Genomic DNA, 16,871 nt, shown 5'->3' on the forward strand with positions numbered 1-16,871 from the left:
TATATCCTATAAATTTTTATATTTGAATTAAAATTGATAAATTTTAATTATATTATAATTACCATTGATTTTGTTTATTTTAACTATATCAACTATTTTAAATTCAAAATATTTTTTTTTTTTAAAATAATATAACAAAAAATAAAATTTTAGACTAAAATAGAAATATACACGGCCGTGTATAACTGTACATGACCATGTATAATTATACACTGAAATATACATGGCCATATAATAACATGGCCGTATATAATTGTACCGTGTAGTTTCCAGGTCAGCTGTCACGTCATTACCGTTATGTCAACGTCATTAGTTTTGTAACGGTGGAACCAAAATTGATTGAAATTGTTTATAATGAGATCAAAATTAATTGAAATTGTTTATATTGGAACGAAAATTAATGATTTTTTTATATTGGGACAAAAATTGATAATTTTGGTTATATTGGGACCAAAATTGTTTTTTCCCATAAATTTAATATATATAATTAAAAAAATTAGAATATGTATTTAAATATTATATCGAAATAAAAGATATATACCATATGAATATCATTTTATAGATAATAAATTTTTCTATAATGCAAGTAAATAATTTACGTTTGTTTATTTATAATTAACCTAAACTAACGATATGAAGTTTTAAATATACATAAAAATATTTTTCTTAAATAGAGATAAAAAAAAAAAAAAAGATTTGAGTGGATCTTATATATATATATTATATATTATGTAGTTAATTAAGTTGATTTATATCTAGGGATGATAACGAGTAAAGTATGGGTTAAATATAGCTGGACTCGAGACCCTACCCGAATGTATATTATTGGACCCAAGACCCTAACTAGATCCAAGTGTACTCTGGCCTAAATATACACGGACTCTATCCGCGGTGTACCCGCACTAAACCCGCCAAATTTTAACAAAAATTCAACACAAATTTTAACCGATCTGACCTCCCTAACAAATTATGTATTTATTTCAGAAAAATAAATTTAAAAAGTATATAACAAATGCTTCCTCGATCCAGCTCTAGGTTTACAGATATCCTTTAGTTACTAATAGAAGTTTTATACAAAAAAATTAAATATTAAAGATGGGGAGAGTATAAATATTCTACCGCTACCACCAACAACTTTGTAATAATAATGATAATAATAATAATAACTATGAAAATATATCTCTATTAAAAATAATAGTGATAATTTATTGTTTTAATTAATTGGATTCAAGTCTGGGTCGGATAGGATCTACTATCAAATCTTGTACCTAACTCAATTCGATTCTAAAAAGTTACTTAAAAAATTCGACACATACTCGACCTGAATCCTATATAATTGGACTCGCTCTCAGCTCTCAAATAAATGAATCGGGTTCGAATTTGTCTATCACAAGTCATTGTCATTCTTATTTATATTTGTTAAATAAATTTTACTAAATATATATATTTATTATGAACAGATAAAAGTAAAAAATGTGTCCATTAAAATATAACTATAATAGAAAATTGAGATAATCCATATGATCAAAACTCTAGACGCGCCATTTAAAAAAAAAAAAATAAAAAAAAAAAAAATAAAAAATCCGACTTGAAAAATGTAAACGAGGGTTCGGAGATTCCGAAGGCCAAGGCCTGTACACTTGCAACCTTCGTACATCTCTCCCAATGTGAATAATGCTCTCCCCTTGATGATGCTGAATTCCTATAGACTGCGGATTTCCAACCCTGGATGGGCTCACTGCTATTCTACCAATGCCGCCGCCTCTTCTCCCGCCCCCTCGCACATTGTCTGTCCCGGGCGTTCCAATCGCCGCCGTTTCGCCCCTCTCGCTGTTCAAGCGAGGGATAACGCCTACTCCGACCCGTTGCCTTCCTCTCAGCTCTCCTCCACCGTCGGATCCTCCGCCGCCTTTCAGCCCTCTAATTGGACGTTTACGCATCGTCACGTTCAGTTCCTTACTTACATAGCTTGCGCGGTGCGTATGCTTTGCCACTTGCTTCTCTTCTGCTTGCTGTTATCAATAATTTCTTGCTCATTTAGGTTTTTATGTTTCTTTTCTTTCCGATAAATTGCTATCAAAATCTACGTTGGTTGATTCCGGCTGTAGTTAGGGTTCATATGCATCTGGATTGAGCATTCCTTGATGTTTTGAAATTGTGACTTATTCGTCGGTAGAATTTGGCAATAGAAACAGTGGTAGCTAAACTTGTTCCTTGGGTTGTTTTATGCTTTCAGAACTCTCAGGTTACAACATTTGGACTTGATGTGCTATTTCTCTTGCCAAGAAAATGTCGTTTGGATATTTTTGGGATTCTTCTGTGTGTGATACAGTAAACCTTTGTTGGTCTATATATATTGAAAAGTGTAAAACATTTTGATGTATGTATTTCATTCTATCATTTCCTTAAATTTTGTATAGATGTGGTAAGTGGTACAAGTGATGGTTAGTTTAATGTGTACTGTACATCGGATTTTCAAAATAAATAACTTTGATTGTGAAATTAAACAAGGTGTAAAGATTTGGTTGTTGTTGAAAAATTTATTTAAAGAATAATTAACTCTGATGTTGTAATTTTCTCCTTGATCTATGCAATATGACCATACACCGTTTCCTGATTTGAATCAATTCCCAGCTGCACTCCCAATTCGATTGGTGTGTCGTATTCCTCAACCCTCCTAGCATTTTGAAACATTGGCTAACATTAGGCCAAAATTTCTCACCATAGAAAATTTTCCAGCATCAATTCCAGCAGCCAGTTCATCTTTCCAGATACAGTTCCAAGTCATTTGGAGCAGGGTATCACCTAGATGTTATAATTTGTATTCTTTCTTTGTAAAGTAAGTGTGTGCTTATTGTTTTGCACTTGTTTTGATGCATTTTTTACTTTCTTTACCTAGGAGGATTTGATAGTCGAACTCCTCGGATATAGAAAATGTAAATAAATTTAATATTTCACTGCTGATAGAATTAAAGTCCTCATTTGGTTTCCATTTTCTTCTGGCTGGTTGAGGCCCAAAAGCGGGTTCAGTGTCAACCTTTCTTCATGTGTCGTCTTTCAAGTGTGATTCACCACGACATAAGCCCACATTTTTGTGGGGTATTTCTTTCAATTTGTTAGATTCAAGAGACACATTAAACTATGTTCTTATATTTTTGTGGGGTATTTCTTTGAATTTCTTAGACTCAAAAGAGATGCATATGTTCTTATATCTGTGTCACTTATATATAGAGTAGGATACTTTGATCAGTAAAATTGCTTGTTACCTGTCTTAGAATTGTGATTATAATACTTGTAAAATTATATTCTATTTTCTAGTGTTCTGATATAGCTATGGCCACTTTTTTTTTTTTTGTTTCTAAAATCAATGTTAATGGGAACAATACATTTTATTTCTAGGAATATGAATTGACAGAAATGAACAGTGAAAAATGAAGGTTGTAAATATGGTACTAAATAAGTATTCCTTGTACAGGCAGCAATTTCTGCAACTTGGCTCTTCTGTTCGGCAATTCCAACACTTCTGGTATGTTCATTACTTGCTAACTGTAGAATTTTGAAATTAAGTGTCCTTACATTCAACCTGTGGTTTGAGAGGGTGCCCTAGAGAAAGTTGGTAGGCAGAATTTTATTTGGCAATTCATAGTTTTATCTACATTTATTTAAGAATGCTGGTTGTGTTTGTTTGTAATTTTCTGGTTTTGATATTTTTTAGGTGAAAATAATTGTTGGATATGATGTTTTATATGAAAATAAGTGTTGGATTGTGATATTTTTGGATGGAGAATAAAAAATAGAATGGTAAAAAAGTAGGTGAAAAAAATAAACACAAAAGAACAGTTTGCATGAATTTCTAACAAGAAATGTTAGAGCTGAAAACTTTAGCTGCTCCGGGAATCAAGCTGATATATTACGTGATGGTAACTTAGGAGCGTGAAAATTTGGCATTTACGGATTTACTAGCCAGATTAAAATATAATTCAGTAATTTGAAACTGGTAAATTGGTAATTGTGTGGTTTTAAATTACATTATGTGCATTTTGAAAACCAACACCAAATCCACTTCAAAAATTCAGCAGAGTTCATTTATTTTATAATGTGTTGATTTTGCATCTTTTTGAGTGCTGGATTCGTTAATTTGGTAACCTACCAAATCACAGGATGAAATCCAAATTTATGTTCATAAAACATACAAAAAGTAGAATAAAATAAAAATTGTAGAATCAATCTAATAGTATAGTATTTAGTTACGTTTGCTTAAATTATAACAAAAAATGACTGAAAATTAATGTTACCAAACGCTTCTCATCCTAGATGGTATAATTCATGTCTGTGCTTCTTTCTCGCCTTCTGTGGTTAAAATTTGTATGATTTTTTGAAGGCCTTCAAGAGAGCTGCTGAGTCAATGGAGAAGCTAATAGATGCAACTAGGGAAGAGCTACCCAGCACAATGGCTGCCATTCGATTATCTGGGATGGAAATCAGCGATTTAACAATGGAGCTCAGTGACCTCGGGTAAACATTATAAAACGAAAGTTCTCAAACTCATAATCTGAGCATGTATATTTTCACATTTTCATTCTTTCCATTAATAGCCAAGAAATAACACAAGGAGTGAGGAGTTCAACTCGAGCAGTTCGCTTGGCTGAAGAAAGATTGAGAGGACTAACAGCCGTGAATCCAATAGGTTAATTCAAAACAATTTGGCTTTATCTAAAAAGATGTGCTTATGCTTATTTCCTTTTTAATATGAGTTTCACTTAATTCTTTACTTAAATAGCATCCACGCAGGAAGTGATGCAGACAAAACCCCAGATAGCAGAGCCAATTCTAGCTAGAACTGCACGGGGAATGAGAGAGGGAATTGTTAAAGGCCGTGCAGCCCTGCAGATATTTTTCACTCTAAGCCGGTATTCTAAGATTCTCCTCAACTTCTTCACTTCTCGTGCAAAGTCATAATCCAGGTATACTTCCATCACATTCTACATGGTTTTTTAGTGATCGAGCATTTCTTAATAGTGTGTGAATCTTTCTTCCGTATATCTTAGGAAATCTGGACATGTGCATGTATGATATATTGTTGGATGCATGCGCTCGTCGTTATGTGTAGAATTTATGTTAGGGAATAATGTGGGTATAAAGTGTTGATCTTAGAGAACTGATGTGTTTTCCTGCCTCAATCATCATCCTGATATATATATATATATATATATGATATGGTAAATGGTTGAAAACCAACCAAACCATTATCCAAGGAACAATTGTCACTTGTCAAATATGTTGTGTTTACTTATTAACTTGTTGTACAATACTATCCATTGGATGCTTCTAAAAAAAGAATATGACTCGATAAAATTTTATTAAAAAAAAAATCCTTTGGGAATAAATTCTAATAAAAAGAAAAAAAGGTACATCATTCTTGTATTGGTTTGCTTTATTTGGTTTGGCCTTCATTTAAGATCTTTTAGCCATATCCAATTCTTTTCACCAATTAGCTTAATGTTTATGCCGGTAAAGCTTTGGTTAATAAATTTGCAAGGCTTTATTGCACATCGATCACCATTATTTTGAAGGTTATGAGTAAAGAAAATTTTGATGATACTTTGTAAAATTTTTTGTATAAGCGTTCTTCTATATAAGACACTTATAGAAAATTTTTTTTTTCTTAATTTGTACTATATTTTGATATAATAATTAATATTCAAATATCAAACACGTAAACTTTCTAAGTGAACAGAAGAAATATCTGTTTATCTTTTAGCTGTACAATGATAAATGCATATATATATATATAATAGATCGGCGTGAGTCCTGCTATATATATCCTATTTCTCTTCTTTTTTTTTTTCTAATTTTTTAATCAAAATACTCATATTAGTACTTATAATTAATTCATTACACTATCAATTAATATATTATTAATTAGTATAATTAATAATTGCCTATATTATTATCGGTCTATATAATGGAGAATATTATGGATCCCGTTACAAATATTTATTATCTTTTTTTTGTTCTTTTATTTTTTTTCTTTAATTATTATTCATTTTAATTTTTGTATTATGGAAAGGGAGAGGATTACGGGCACACATAAAATAAAGAAACAACATATGCTCTTATTACAAACAACATAATTACATATGTTGTATGTAATAAAAACATATGTTATTTGTTCATAATTACAGTGTGTTGTATGAGAGTATGTTATGTGCTAAAATCAACAATTGTATATATTGCGTGAGACTATTATGTGTTGTATTTGTATTATATTAACACATATTGTGTGTTGTCTATGGTAATACCATATGTTGTCCGTTAGCACAAGGTGTGCTATTCAGAATAGTGCTGAATTTTACATTCAACACTGTAACCGCGACGGACAACTAACCACCCAAGTTATGTTGTTTTGACCATCGTGCTCAGTTAAACATATGCTAGTTCGACATTTAATAATTTTCATAAGGTATGAACTGAAAATATTAATAGCATAATAGATTTTTACAAAGCAAGTAGCAGTATTGACAAGCCTACGCATTAATTATATGCTCACACAGAGAATATGAACTAATTGATTAGGTAAACATCTTTCCATAATGTCTTTTCTAGTTCTACTCTTAAAGGCATTATATGCTTAATAAATGTAGTAATGACCTTGCGTGTACCTTGTCATTCATGTAGATATGCATATACAAATATAATTTAAACACCGCTGATATCTACAGAAGTGGATCACATGCTGAATTGGTTAATTTCATCAATGCTGAATTTAATCAAGATCATCCAGTTATCATATTATCTAGGCAAAATTGTCCGTAATTCTCTTATAGTTTCGAAACTTTAGCTAAAATCTACCTTGTATTTTAAAAATTGCATGTCGCCTTTTTATAATTTAAAAAATATTGCATGAAACTCTCTCCCCCACTATGCAAAAAATGTAGATGAAAAACCATATTTTCATCGCACAAAAAATGTAAAAAGAGGGTTTATGTAACTTTTTTTAAAGTATAAAAATGTGTCATGCAATTTTTAAAGTACAAAGGAGATTTACGCTGAGTTTCACCACCATAGGAGAATTATGGGCACGCTTGCCTATTATGTAACAGTATCATGTTCTTATATGTATTATATGCCGTCATTTCTCTTGGTTCAATGGCTCCACCAAATTATAAAATAATGAAATGCATTGTAGAATTAAACAAACACTACAATAATATTTTAGAATTTAAGCAATGACATCGTCAGGATAGCAGGAATTAAAATTTATTTTATTTACTATATCAACGGTATATTTTGAACACACAGCTCCCTATTTATTTTTTTTTGAAAAAGGATACAGAGAACGTGTGTGGTGGTTTGTGGGTATGGATGGATATTTGGCGTCTGCTCAATACAAATTATTATCACTCAACTACAAAGTTTGTCTTAATGACAAACCAAATATTAATAACGATCTCATCACTTAATTTAAATCTTAGTTATTAAATAATATGGTAAACGGACGTTGCTAATTAAAATCACCAATATTGAATTTAACTGATTCATGATGTGATTCACTTCCGATGTCCACAACCAATAATAAATCATTAATTTAAAATATATTTAAGTTGTATATATATATATATACACACACGACTGAAACTTTTATCTTGCTCTATTTCTTTGAAAGGATATTTTTATTGAGATAGCAACTTAAAATATTACTACAACCAAAATAGATCATATCAAAGTCTTATATATATATACTTATTTCCGACATGACAGGTATTTATATACATATAAAGAAGTTAATCTAAGTTAGAATGATGTATTAACTAATTTTATTATAGGCAAACAAGTTCTTGCTCACAACCTCCTAAAAGTAGTAAACAAGAACATTTTGTTTTTTTTTAATCCATGTAAGAACAATTAGTTAATACACCATTCTACTTGGATTATGAAAGGCTTTGACATAATATGTTTTGGTTGCATTAAAATTTTTTAATTGTTATCTTGGAGAAAGATATCCCCGCAAACAAAAGAGCAAGACAAGAGTTTCACTCGTGATATATATATATACAACTATGTATTTTTAATTAATAGTTTATTGATTGTTGTTGATGTTAGAGGTGGATCACATGCTGAATTAATTAATTCAGCATTGTTGAATTTAATCAGCAACGTATATTCATCATATTATCTAATGGATAGGATTTAAATTAATCGACGGGGATCGTTAGTATTGTTTGGTTTGACATTTGAGGTGGGCTTTGTTGTTAGGTGACAGTAATTTGTGTTAAGCGGACGCAAAAGTCCATCAAAGTACCGCACGCTTATTGTTTATTTCTTTGTAACCTATTATTTTTTGCTTATTGTTTATGATGTGGTGAGCTATGTGCGCATAGTGTTGTTGATCTAGTAAACAAATTTAATTTTGATTGCTACGTTCTTGATGATGTCATTGCTTAAATTTTAAAACATTATTGTAGTATTTTTTTAATTCCACAATATATTTTATTTTTTATAATTTGGTGGAGTCATTAAGGAGGACATGATATACATGCAGAGTATGGTATCGTTAGATAATGTGATAAATGGACAACTTGATTAAATTCAGTATTGTTGAAATTAAACATGTTTTGCATATGTCAAATGTGTAAATTATGTGTATATCCGTGTGAATCACATGATAAATGCAAAGACATTAGCCTTGAGTTCCGATGGAAATATGTTTGTCTCTAATAAGTTGGTTCATATTCTCTTTATGAATTGATAATTCAACATAGGCTTGCCAAAACTATTACTTGCTTTGTAAAAATCTATTATGCTATTAGTGTTTACCATTGGAACTTTGTGAAGATTATTGAATGTCAAATTGAAAAATGCTTAATTGAGCGCAATGGGCAAAATAATACAGCTTGGGCAGTAAGTTGTTTGTAAAAAGAAAATTCAAAATTAAAGTGAATAATAATAAAAGTAAAAAAATAAAAATTACTTATTTTAAAAATATAATACATATACATAATGAAATCCATAATATTGGGACAATTCCATATAAATCTCTTACACCAAGTCAATTTTCCTTTTAACTCCATAATTAATTTTTTTCTCAATTAACTCCATATTCTAAATTATTTATTCTTTTAAACTCTTCTATTATTAAAAAGACTTAAATACTCCTGTTATGTTGACTTTTATCCCCTTGACAAACATAAAATCAAAAGTTGTTCCATCATTTTCACCTAGTATAATTGTACGTGTTGAATCGCCGGTTCAGATACATTTTTCACTAAAATTTTGTATTTCGACTTTTCTCTCATCAATCAGGTATTTTCTACACTTGAAAATGTAAATTATTGGTGTATTTTATACTACCTCTGTCCGGCTCTAAGGATTTCATTTACTTTTTGCATGTTGATATTTGAATATTAATTATTATATATAAACGTAGTACAAATTAAGAGAAAATGATAAAAATATTTTTTATTAGTATATTATAATATTGTTATGATAAAAAATTATACAAATATAAAAATATTTTTAATGTTAAATACAATGATGCAAAAGGTAAATGAGACTCTTAGAGTCGGACGGAGGAAGTACTATTTATTTGTTGTTTATAAGATTTTAAGGTTTATGTGTTCTAATATATAGTTGATATTTTTTATCGTAATATAGCAATGTATAAAAAAAATGACGACAAGAAAAATCATCGTAATTTCTCTCAATTGTCTCAGCTTTTGGTAAAAGAAAAATAGGTCTAGACGAATATACCCATTCAATTTTAGAATCGCTAATAACAGAAATAATATTCACTATAACCTGTAAAGTGAAAACGCCTGTCCTCAAATTGAACTTCCTTGGTCAGGAAATCTGCCCCGATTATGGCTTTGTATTGGTTGCTAAACTTATTTACATACCTTTAAATAATATGTCAATGAAAACAACAGTATCAATGAAACCAAATTGGATCACCAGACTAATAGATTCTGTAAATGCAATAGGAGTTATTTTAACTAAGTAATGAGTGTTTTAAGGATATTGGTTCATCGATGAGGTCTTCCCCACCCTGCAATTATACACACACAAAAAAAATAAATTGTTGAGCAAGAAAAAAAATCAATATGTAGGGTTTTCGAGAATGGACTTATAAAATTGGACTAAGGATTTGTGTAAAGTCTAATGGGTATGTTAATGACAATGTGATCCTAAATGGGTTTGAATATAAGTCAAACGGCCCAAGTGTTATTAAGAAATGGGTTTTTCGGGAGAAACCTGTGATTAAGAGGTCGGACAAGGAGAGGTTGAACGAAAAAGGGAAAAACAATATACACTCATGTCGGGTGGCATATAGGTCGGACAAAAGGAAGACGGACAAAGAAAGATGAAACGGCCGATACTGAGGTCGGGCAAAAGGAAGTCAGGAGAAAAAAATGAGATGGCGGATACAGAGGTTGGACAAAGCGTAAGGCGGACGAAAAGAGAGATCGCAGTGGATATGCAGGTCGGGCCAGCCGCCCAATTAAGGCGGTAAGGTGTTTAGAGGCGGTCGGCCGAGCCAGTTGAGTGCTGTAACAGGTGTGAGCGGTTGGTGAGTCGGTTAAGACACGTGTCGACAGAGGAGGACCTTGAGGGGGGTTGACGGCGGCTGCTGTGGGACAGTTGAGAGAAGTTACAACCGGCGAGCGGATATGAAGGCACGACCTGGCTGAGGGCGGTTGACATAGGTTTTAAATAGGTTTGTCCATGACCTACAAAAACCATCTTCAATCGACAATCAAATTCAAAGAATTTCTTTTGGGATCACCATTTTACTTTTTCAGTATGTAGTATTTATTTTCAGTATCGTACGGTATTTAGGGATTCTTAAATCTCAGGCATTTTATTTTATCAAATTCGAAGATAATTTCTATTTTCGAATTTTACTTTTTATTGTTGAAAATTTGCATAAACATAAATAAATATACAATTAACACAAGAAAAACCAATCACAGCAACGTAAACATAAAATTGCAGTCATCTTAAAAATATATATATATATATAATTGCAGCCAGAATGTAGAATCGTTATTCAACATGATGAAATATAATAAATTACATCTAATTAAAAGTAATAAAATTTAAATATATAATTTAAATTTCACATAAAGTCAGATAAAAATATATTTATTTTGAATAGCATCATTTTAGGAACTATAAAATTTAAATTAAATATATTTATTCATAAATAAAGTATAAATTTAAATATAATTAAAATGCACAGGAAAACCTGAATAAAAAATATAGCGGGATTTTTTCCACGCATTTATTTTTACTTTCACTCCACTCTTCCATTTACTTTTATCCACAATCACATTACTCACCACTTATTTTACAGACCATTGTGTTTCTGCAAACTACTTTTGTTGTCAGACAACCCTGCTCCCTGCCTCCGGAGAAACTTGCTGCCACCATCGGATCCACCATTGATGCCGCCGGAACGACCACCGCTGCAATCGTATTATCAGATATTAAAAACAACTTATTTTTTTATTATTTTTATTTAATCCAATTTCATAAAAATGACATAAATTATTTACTCAGCATTTGCGTGCTTTATATCCCTAATTTGGTCAATTTTCTCTTGCGAAATTGAGTAGAGACAAATGATATCCTTCTTATTTGCTTTATTGGTAATCATACTAAACCTTATAGATAATTTTTCTGCACTGCTTATGGCATTTTTTTGACTGCATACATACGTGATACACAAGACGACGGTGGTTTAACCTTTTTTTTTTTTTTTTTTTCTGTTTTGGATTTGCATTTATTTTTACTGTATTATGATGATGTAGTGATATGTTAAAATACGAAACGGATCTTATCATAGTGATATATTGAAATAAGCAAGGGATGTGGATTCGGAGATAGGGATTGATGACTATATAATTTGATAGCAAATGTTGCAGGATTTTTTTATTTTTTACTCTTTTTATATGCAACATTATGCATATGTCCTGCAGAATTATAGTAATTAGTTAAATTAATATAATAAACATAACCTATAATAATTACTTAATCTTTCTAGGTGATTTATCTCTTCCTTGGTTGCTTGACATGAATAATCGACCGCTATTATTTCCGAATGATAATTCAAGTGATGCTCCGAATGATGGTAATAGAAATAATCTACCTAACAATCTCCATCCGGATAATGAAGTTGATGCACCCTTCAATGATGAACGCACTTTCATTAGTCCGTTGTTGTTTGAGTAAGAATATCTATTTGTATACATTTATGTATAATTTTTTGTAATTGCAAACTTTCTAATAGATATTTGACATGCCAGTACGTTTTATCGTCCATTTCACTTCTTATGAACTAATAACATATATATATTTTAATATAATAGAGCTATCCATGGTTTGGTTGGTCGAATACGAAGCATTATGACCTCGAATTACAATGGTTCGTGGATCTTTTATTCAGATATCCCAAGTTGGAAAAGGGATGAGTGGTTTCATATTTTTAAGGTAATATTTTGATTGTTTAGTTAAATTTCAAAAGTTTTGTATTTTTTTATTGATGACTTTTTTTATAGCATTTTTATATCGCTGGGAAATTGCTCATGAGCATGCAATTCGTGGGTTATTCAATAATAAGTGCTCAGACGTACTACGAAGTGCTTTAAAGACGCCGCGGTCAAAGAAGGAAGTCCCAGACTAGTTGAATTCCATTTACTTTCGTGACATGATAAAGCAATGAGAATCAGAGAGCTATCGCAAATTTTAAAAAAGAAATATTGACAACCGTAATAAGAATCTTGAAGCAAAACTAAATCAGTACCGCGGTGGATGCTTGTCGACTCGTCTCGTTATGAAAAGAATGGTATTCCAATTCATATGTTTGCAATTCTCTTTCAAATATTCATTATGTTTATATAGTAAGTTAGTATGAATCTTATTCTTATTTAAATATGTCACATTGAATTATTAGTTTTCTAAGCCATCCAGTTCGATGACTCTACGGTATATTTAGATTAGTGTTAATATCTTGAATGATATAATTGTAAATATATATATGTGCACCAAAAGAATTTAATGATGATATATTTTGTAGGATTTATAAGCATGCTGTCCATTTTTATTTCTTTTATATGCGGCCTTTATTTATATGTAGAGTTCCTGTACATATATTTATTTTTTTTAAAATACTGCAGAATTTTTATATGTTTTTCATGATTTCTATGTATGTGATGCAAATCTTAATATCTTAATGTTATATAGTTATTTTAATTCAACTCGATGTTCTAAATCATGATATCGGGTGTGTTTACTTGTCTGGTTTTACACCTGATTTTACTATTCAAACTTTTTTTTTCCCAAAAAAAAATCAAATCAAACACCCAATTTTTATTTATTTTATTACACTAAAATTTAATTTTACATTCAAAACATCACATAAACACATATTTATATCACATCAAAAACCTCACAAGTAACGCTTCTAATTTTTTTTTTTATTTTTTATTTTTGTATATTTGTGATTTTGTGTAAAATTTGTAGTTAAAGAATTAGCAAGCTATATAAGATATAATCATTAATTGTTGTTAGGATTGAGTTCTATACAATTTATTTGAACACACCAATGCATGATTTTCTTAATTGTAATTGCAAACAGGAATTAGACTTAGGCCGAATACCATCAGAGCTTGAAATGCACCGAAAATGTTGGCGAAAGCCAGATGGCACATATGCATCCAGATTAGCGGCTGAAGTCAGATAACTCATTCACTTAGTAATTTTATTATATTGCACAATTTTGTATAGTTTTCGTAATATTCTCTTCTACGTATAGGAAACTCTTATTAATTCCACTCAAGGTACCCAAAATAGTTTTGTTCAAGCATCTCCAAAGAATCTTGTTGATGCATACGGGAGATTTAATCGTAAAGGTCGAGTGCCCAGGTTAGGATCACGTGGAAAGACGGCTAGAGTGGTGCTTTGTGGTTCTTGTTCTCGAGGTGAGAAGTCAATTATAATAGTTAGAGTTTGCTATATTAATAACTAGTTACTATATTAATTTTGAAATTCATGAGTCTTGCTTTCATTTATTAGCATTATATATAAGTTCCTATTTATTTTTATCTTATTTGTTATTATATTGCGGAATCATATAATATTTATTTATTGATTATTTAGTTATATAACTTTTTAACTTATTAATAGAATAATTATTCCTACAAATCAGGTGCACCAAATTATCCGTCACCTCCATCCATGGACCATTTAGATGAAATTCGCTCGACACAAAATGAGTTGGTTGAGACAAAAAAAAAAGCACTCGAGGAGGTTTGTTTCATATCAAATAAATCATTTGATTATTTTGTATTTTTTTTATAGAATTTTATTAGTAAGTTTTGTATAATTTCACAGATGACGAAACAAGTCAAGGCTCTATCTCAATGGGTATGCATATTCATAATCCTCACATCCATTTTAGTGAAAAACCTGGTCTTCTCAGCCGCCGATGCAAGCTTCGAGCCATATGAAAGATCTACCACTTTTAGATGAGAATGATCCTATTGGATTTATTCCAACATATGAATGAGATAATAAGGAAGAGGATGATGATGATGATAACAAATGACTCTATGTCCCACGAGGAGTAATGGTTTTTAATTGCACTTATTACAAATTTAATTTATTTCTATCTTTTACTTTTTAAACTTATTACCATGACAATTTATAGTTTTATTTTGGTGTGTGGTTGGATAATTTCATATAGTAGTTTTATTTATGATATTCATATGCATTCATTTTGGTGAAAATACCGTGGAGAATAAAATAATCAAATTAATCAATATATTTATGTATTGGATTGTGAACAATATTATTTCATTTGTTGCTACAATTATTTTAAAATAAAATATAGTACAGGATTTCAAATATTATCATAGTTGTTCGAGACAACATATCGTCTCAAAAATTACCATAGTTGTTTGAGATAAAATATAGCCGAGTTTGAGGAAAAGTATATCTCGATAATTGTCATTGCATTTTGTGACAATATTTAGTCGCGAAATTTCAGAGACAAAATATTGTCACAGAATGTCTGTGGCGGTTCATGACAAATCATGGTCTCGGATGTTGTCACGGTTGTTGAAGACAATTTAAGGTCGCGAAAATTGTCATGACCGTTAGAAACAAAATGTAGTCTCGAATGGTGTCATAGTTGTTCACGACAAAATATAGTCTCGAATAATCTCATGGTTGTTCACGACAAAATATAGCCTCGAATGTTGTCATGGTTGTTTGCGACAAAATATAGTCTCAGATGTTGTCATGATTGTTCAAGTCAATATTTAGTCTCGACGGAGTTTGCGGGAATTCTCGAGACATTTTATTGTCACGACAATCTCTCAGTTAACTTGTCGAGACAATATGTCTCGTCATTTTGTGACTTTCGATATTGTCACAAGCAAACAGCCACGGAAACGGTGTCGAGACAATTGCCGAGATTATTCAATTAATTGTCTCGTATTCATAAACACGCCGAGACAATTTGTCTGAGACAATTTTCTATTTTTCTGGCAGTACCTGTAAATATCTATGTATTCTCACTTTAATATTGTTTGCGTACTTTATAGTAAAAATCCTGACTTGGTAGTGCCCCAGACATAGATCATCGAATTGGGTTACCAAATTCTGGTGTCTTTTTTTGTCTCTTCTTAATTTTTTGGAATTTCCGTAACATCGAGCTTAATTTGCAAGCTATTAAGTTTGATCGGATCTAATTTGCAAATTATTAGATTTTATCTCGATTCCCAATCTTTCTTCTTCATCTTTTATATATATATATATATATATACATACATTTGTCTATACTATCCAATATTCAATATACGTGATTTAATCTCTACAAACATCACAACCTTACTCCTCTCTAAACATAACAAAAATACATAGTCAAAATAAAAAGCCCTTTTATGTCTTATTACATTAAAATGTGTTATTTCTAATACATTCAGTCAAGTTTTCACTTATTGTTTACAAGTTAAATATACATCTTTACTATCAGTACGTAGAAATCGTGTGCGTGTGTTTCTTCTCATCATGGCTAGCCTTGTAAATCAACTGTCGGCTGGTGGTGGATTAAAGGCAATTTCTGTTTGTACAAAAATAAGTATATATAAGCATGCATTTTGGTGAAATAGTAGAATTATATGTTTTTATTCTCTCTAGAATTGAACTTACTATTATGCGCTGACATTTCTAACAGCTGCGGCTACATCCATGTCTTTGGCATTTCGCTCGTCCTCTTTCTAGAGGTCAAAGCCGATTCGAATGTTCTCAACTCCGCCCCAGCATCCTGATCAAAGGCCGTAACGTAGCCTTGCCGGGAAGGGCTTCCCGGACCACTAATACAATAACGCATCATGTGAATTCCCTCTCAAGTGGTGTATTTGAAGGGTATGTTTGTTTGAGGGATTTGTAAGATTTTCACTATTCATTAAAATTTTTTTCCTCAAAACATCAAATCAAATATTTATTTTTTATTTTTTTTACAGTATATTAAAAATTAATTTTATATTAAAAATATCACATCAACACCTATTTATATTACATCATACAACTATTTCAATTCAAAAATTTTACTATTTAAATCCCAAAACAAGTCCAAACCCCCAAATAAACACACCCGAAGAGTAAAGTTCCCATAATCTTGTAATGAAGCGAAAATCATATTTGAAGGTAAGTAGTGTATGTGAATTTTAATTATGTAGCTCTATCTTGTAGCATTTTTAAGTCGAGTGCACTTCCCCGCTTGCATCTTGTATAATGTGACTAAGGGTTTTGTGGTGTATATATTGTTATGGTTTTGTTGGGAAAATTTGGATGTGGGTAAATGATAT

General features: G+C 30.8%; 1 protein-coding gene and 1 long non-coding RNA gene across 2 annotated transcripts; both read left to right on the forward strand.

The window, feature by feature from the left end:
- The first annotated feature begins 1,601 nt into the window (after positions 1–1,601).
- Positions 1,602–5,180, forward strand: LOC127248569 (uncharacterized). Its single transcript, XM_051270973.1, has 5 exons — positions 1,602–1,976; positions 3,476–3,526; positions 4,382–4,515; positions 4,596–4,687; positions 4,781–5,180. Exons 1-5 carry the CDS (start codon positions 1,689–1,691, stop codon positions 4,957–4,959), a joined length of 744 nt encoding a protein of 247 aa, XP_051126930.1. The 5' UTR covers positions 1,602–1,688; the 3' UTR covers positions 4,960–5,180.
- Positions 5,181–11,796: 6,616 nt separating this feature from the next.
- LOC127248833 (uncharacterized) lies at positions 11,797–13,929 on the forward strand. The gene is made up of 5 exons (XR_007838164.1): positions 11,797–12,227; positions 12,369–12,489; positions 12,558–12,844; positions 13,637–13,732; positions 13,814–13,929. It is a non-coding gene; the product is annotated as an uncharacterized LOC127248833 (long non-coding RNA).
- Positions 13,930–16,871: the final 2,942 nt, after the last annotated feature.

This window comes from Andrographis paniculata, unplaced genomic scaffold (assembly GCF_009805555.1).
Source record: "Andrographis paniculata isolate CXL003 unplaced genomic scaffold, ASM980555v1 Contig34END, whole genome shotgun sequence".
NCBI lineage: Eukaryota > Viridiplantae > Streptophyta > Magnoliopsida > Lamiales > Acanthaceae > Andrographis > Andrographis paniculata.

Excerpts from the sequence above, each read along its gene's own strand:
- LOC127248569 (XM_051270973.1), top strand. The coding sequence starts at position 1,689 with ATGATGCTGAATTCCTATAGACTGCGGATTTCCAACCCTGGATGGGCT. Across the intron at positions 1,977-3,475 it reads TTACTTACATAGCTTGCGCG|GCAGCAATTTCTGCAACTTG; the intron begins GTGCGTATGCTT and ends TTCCTTGTACAG. Across the intron at positions 3,527-4,381 it reads CGGCAATTCCAACACTTCTG|GCCTTCAAGAGAGCTGCTGA; the intron begins GTATGTTCATTA and ends GATTTTTTGAAG.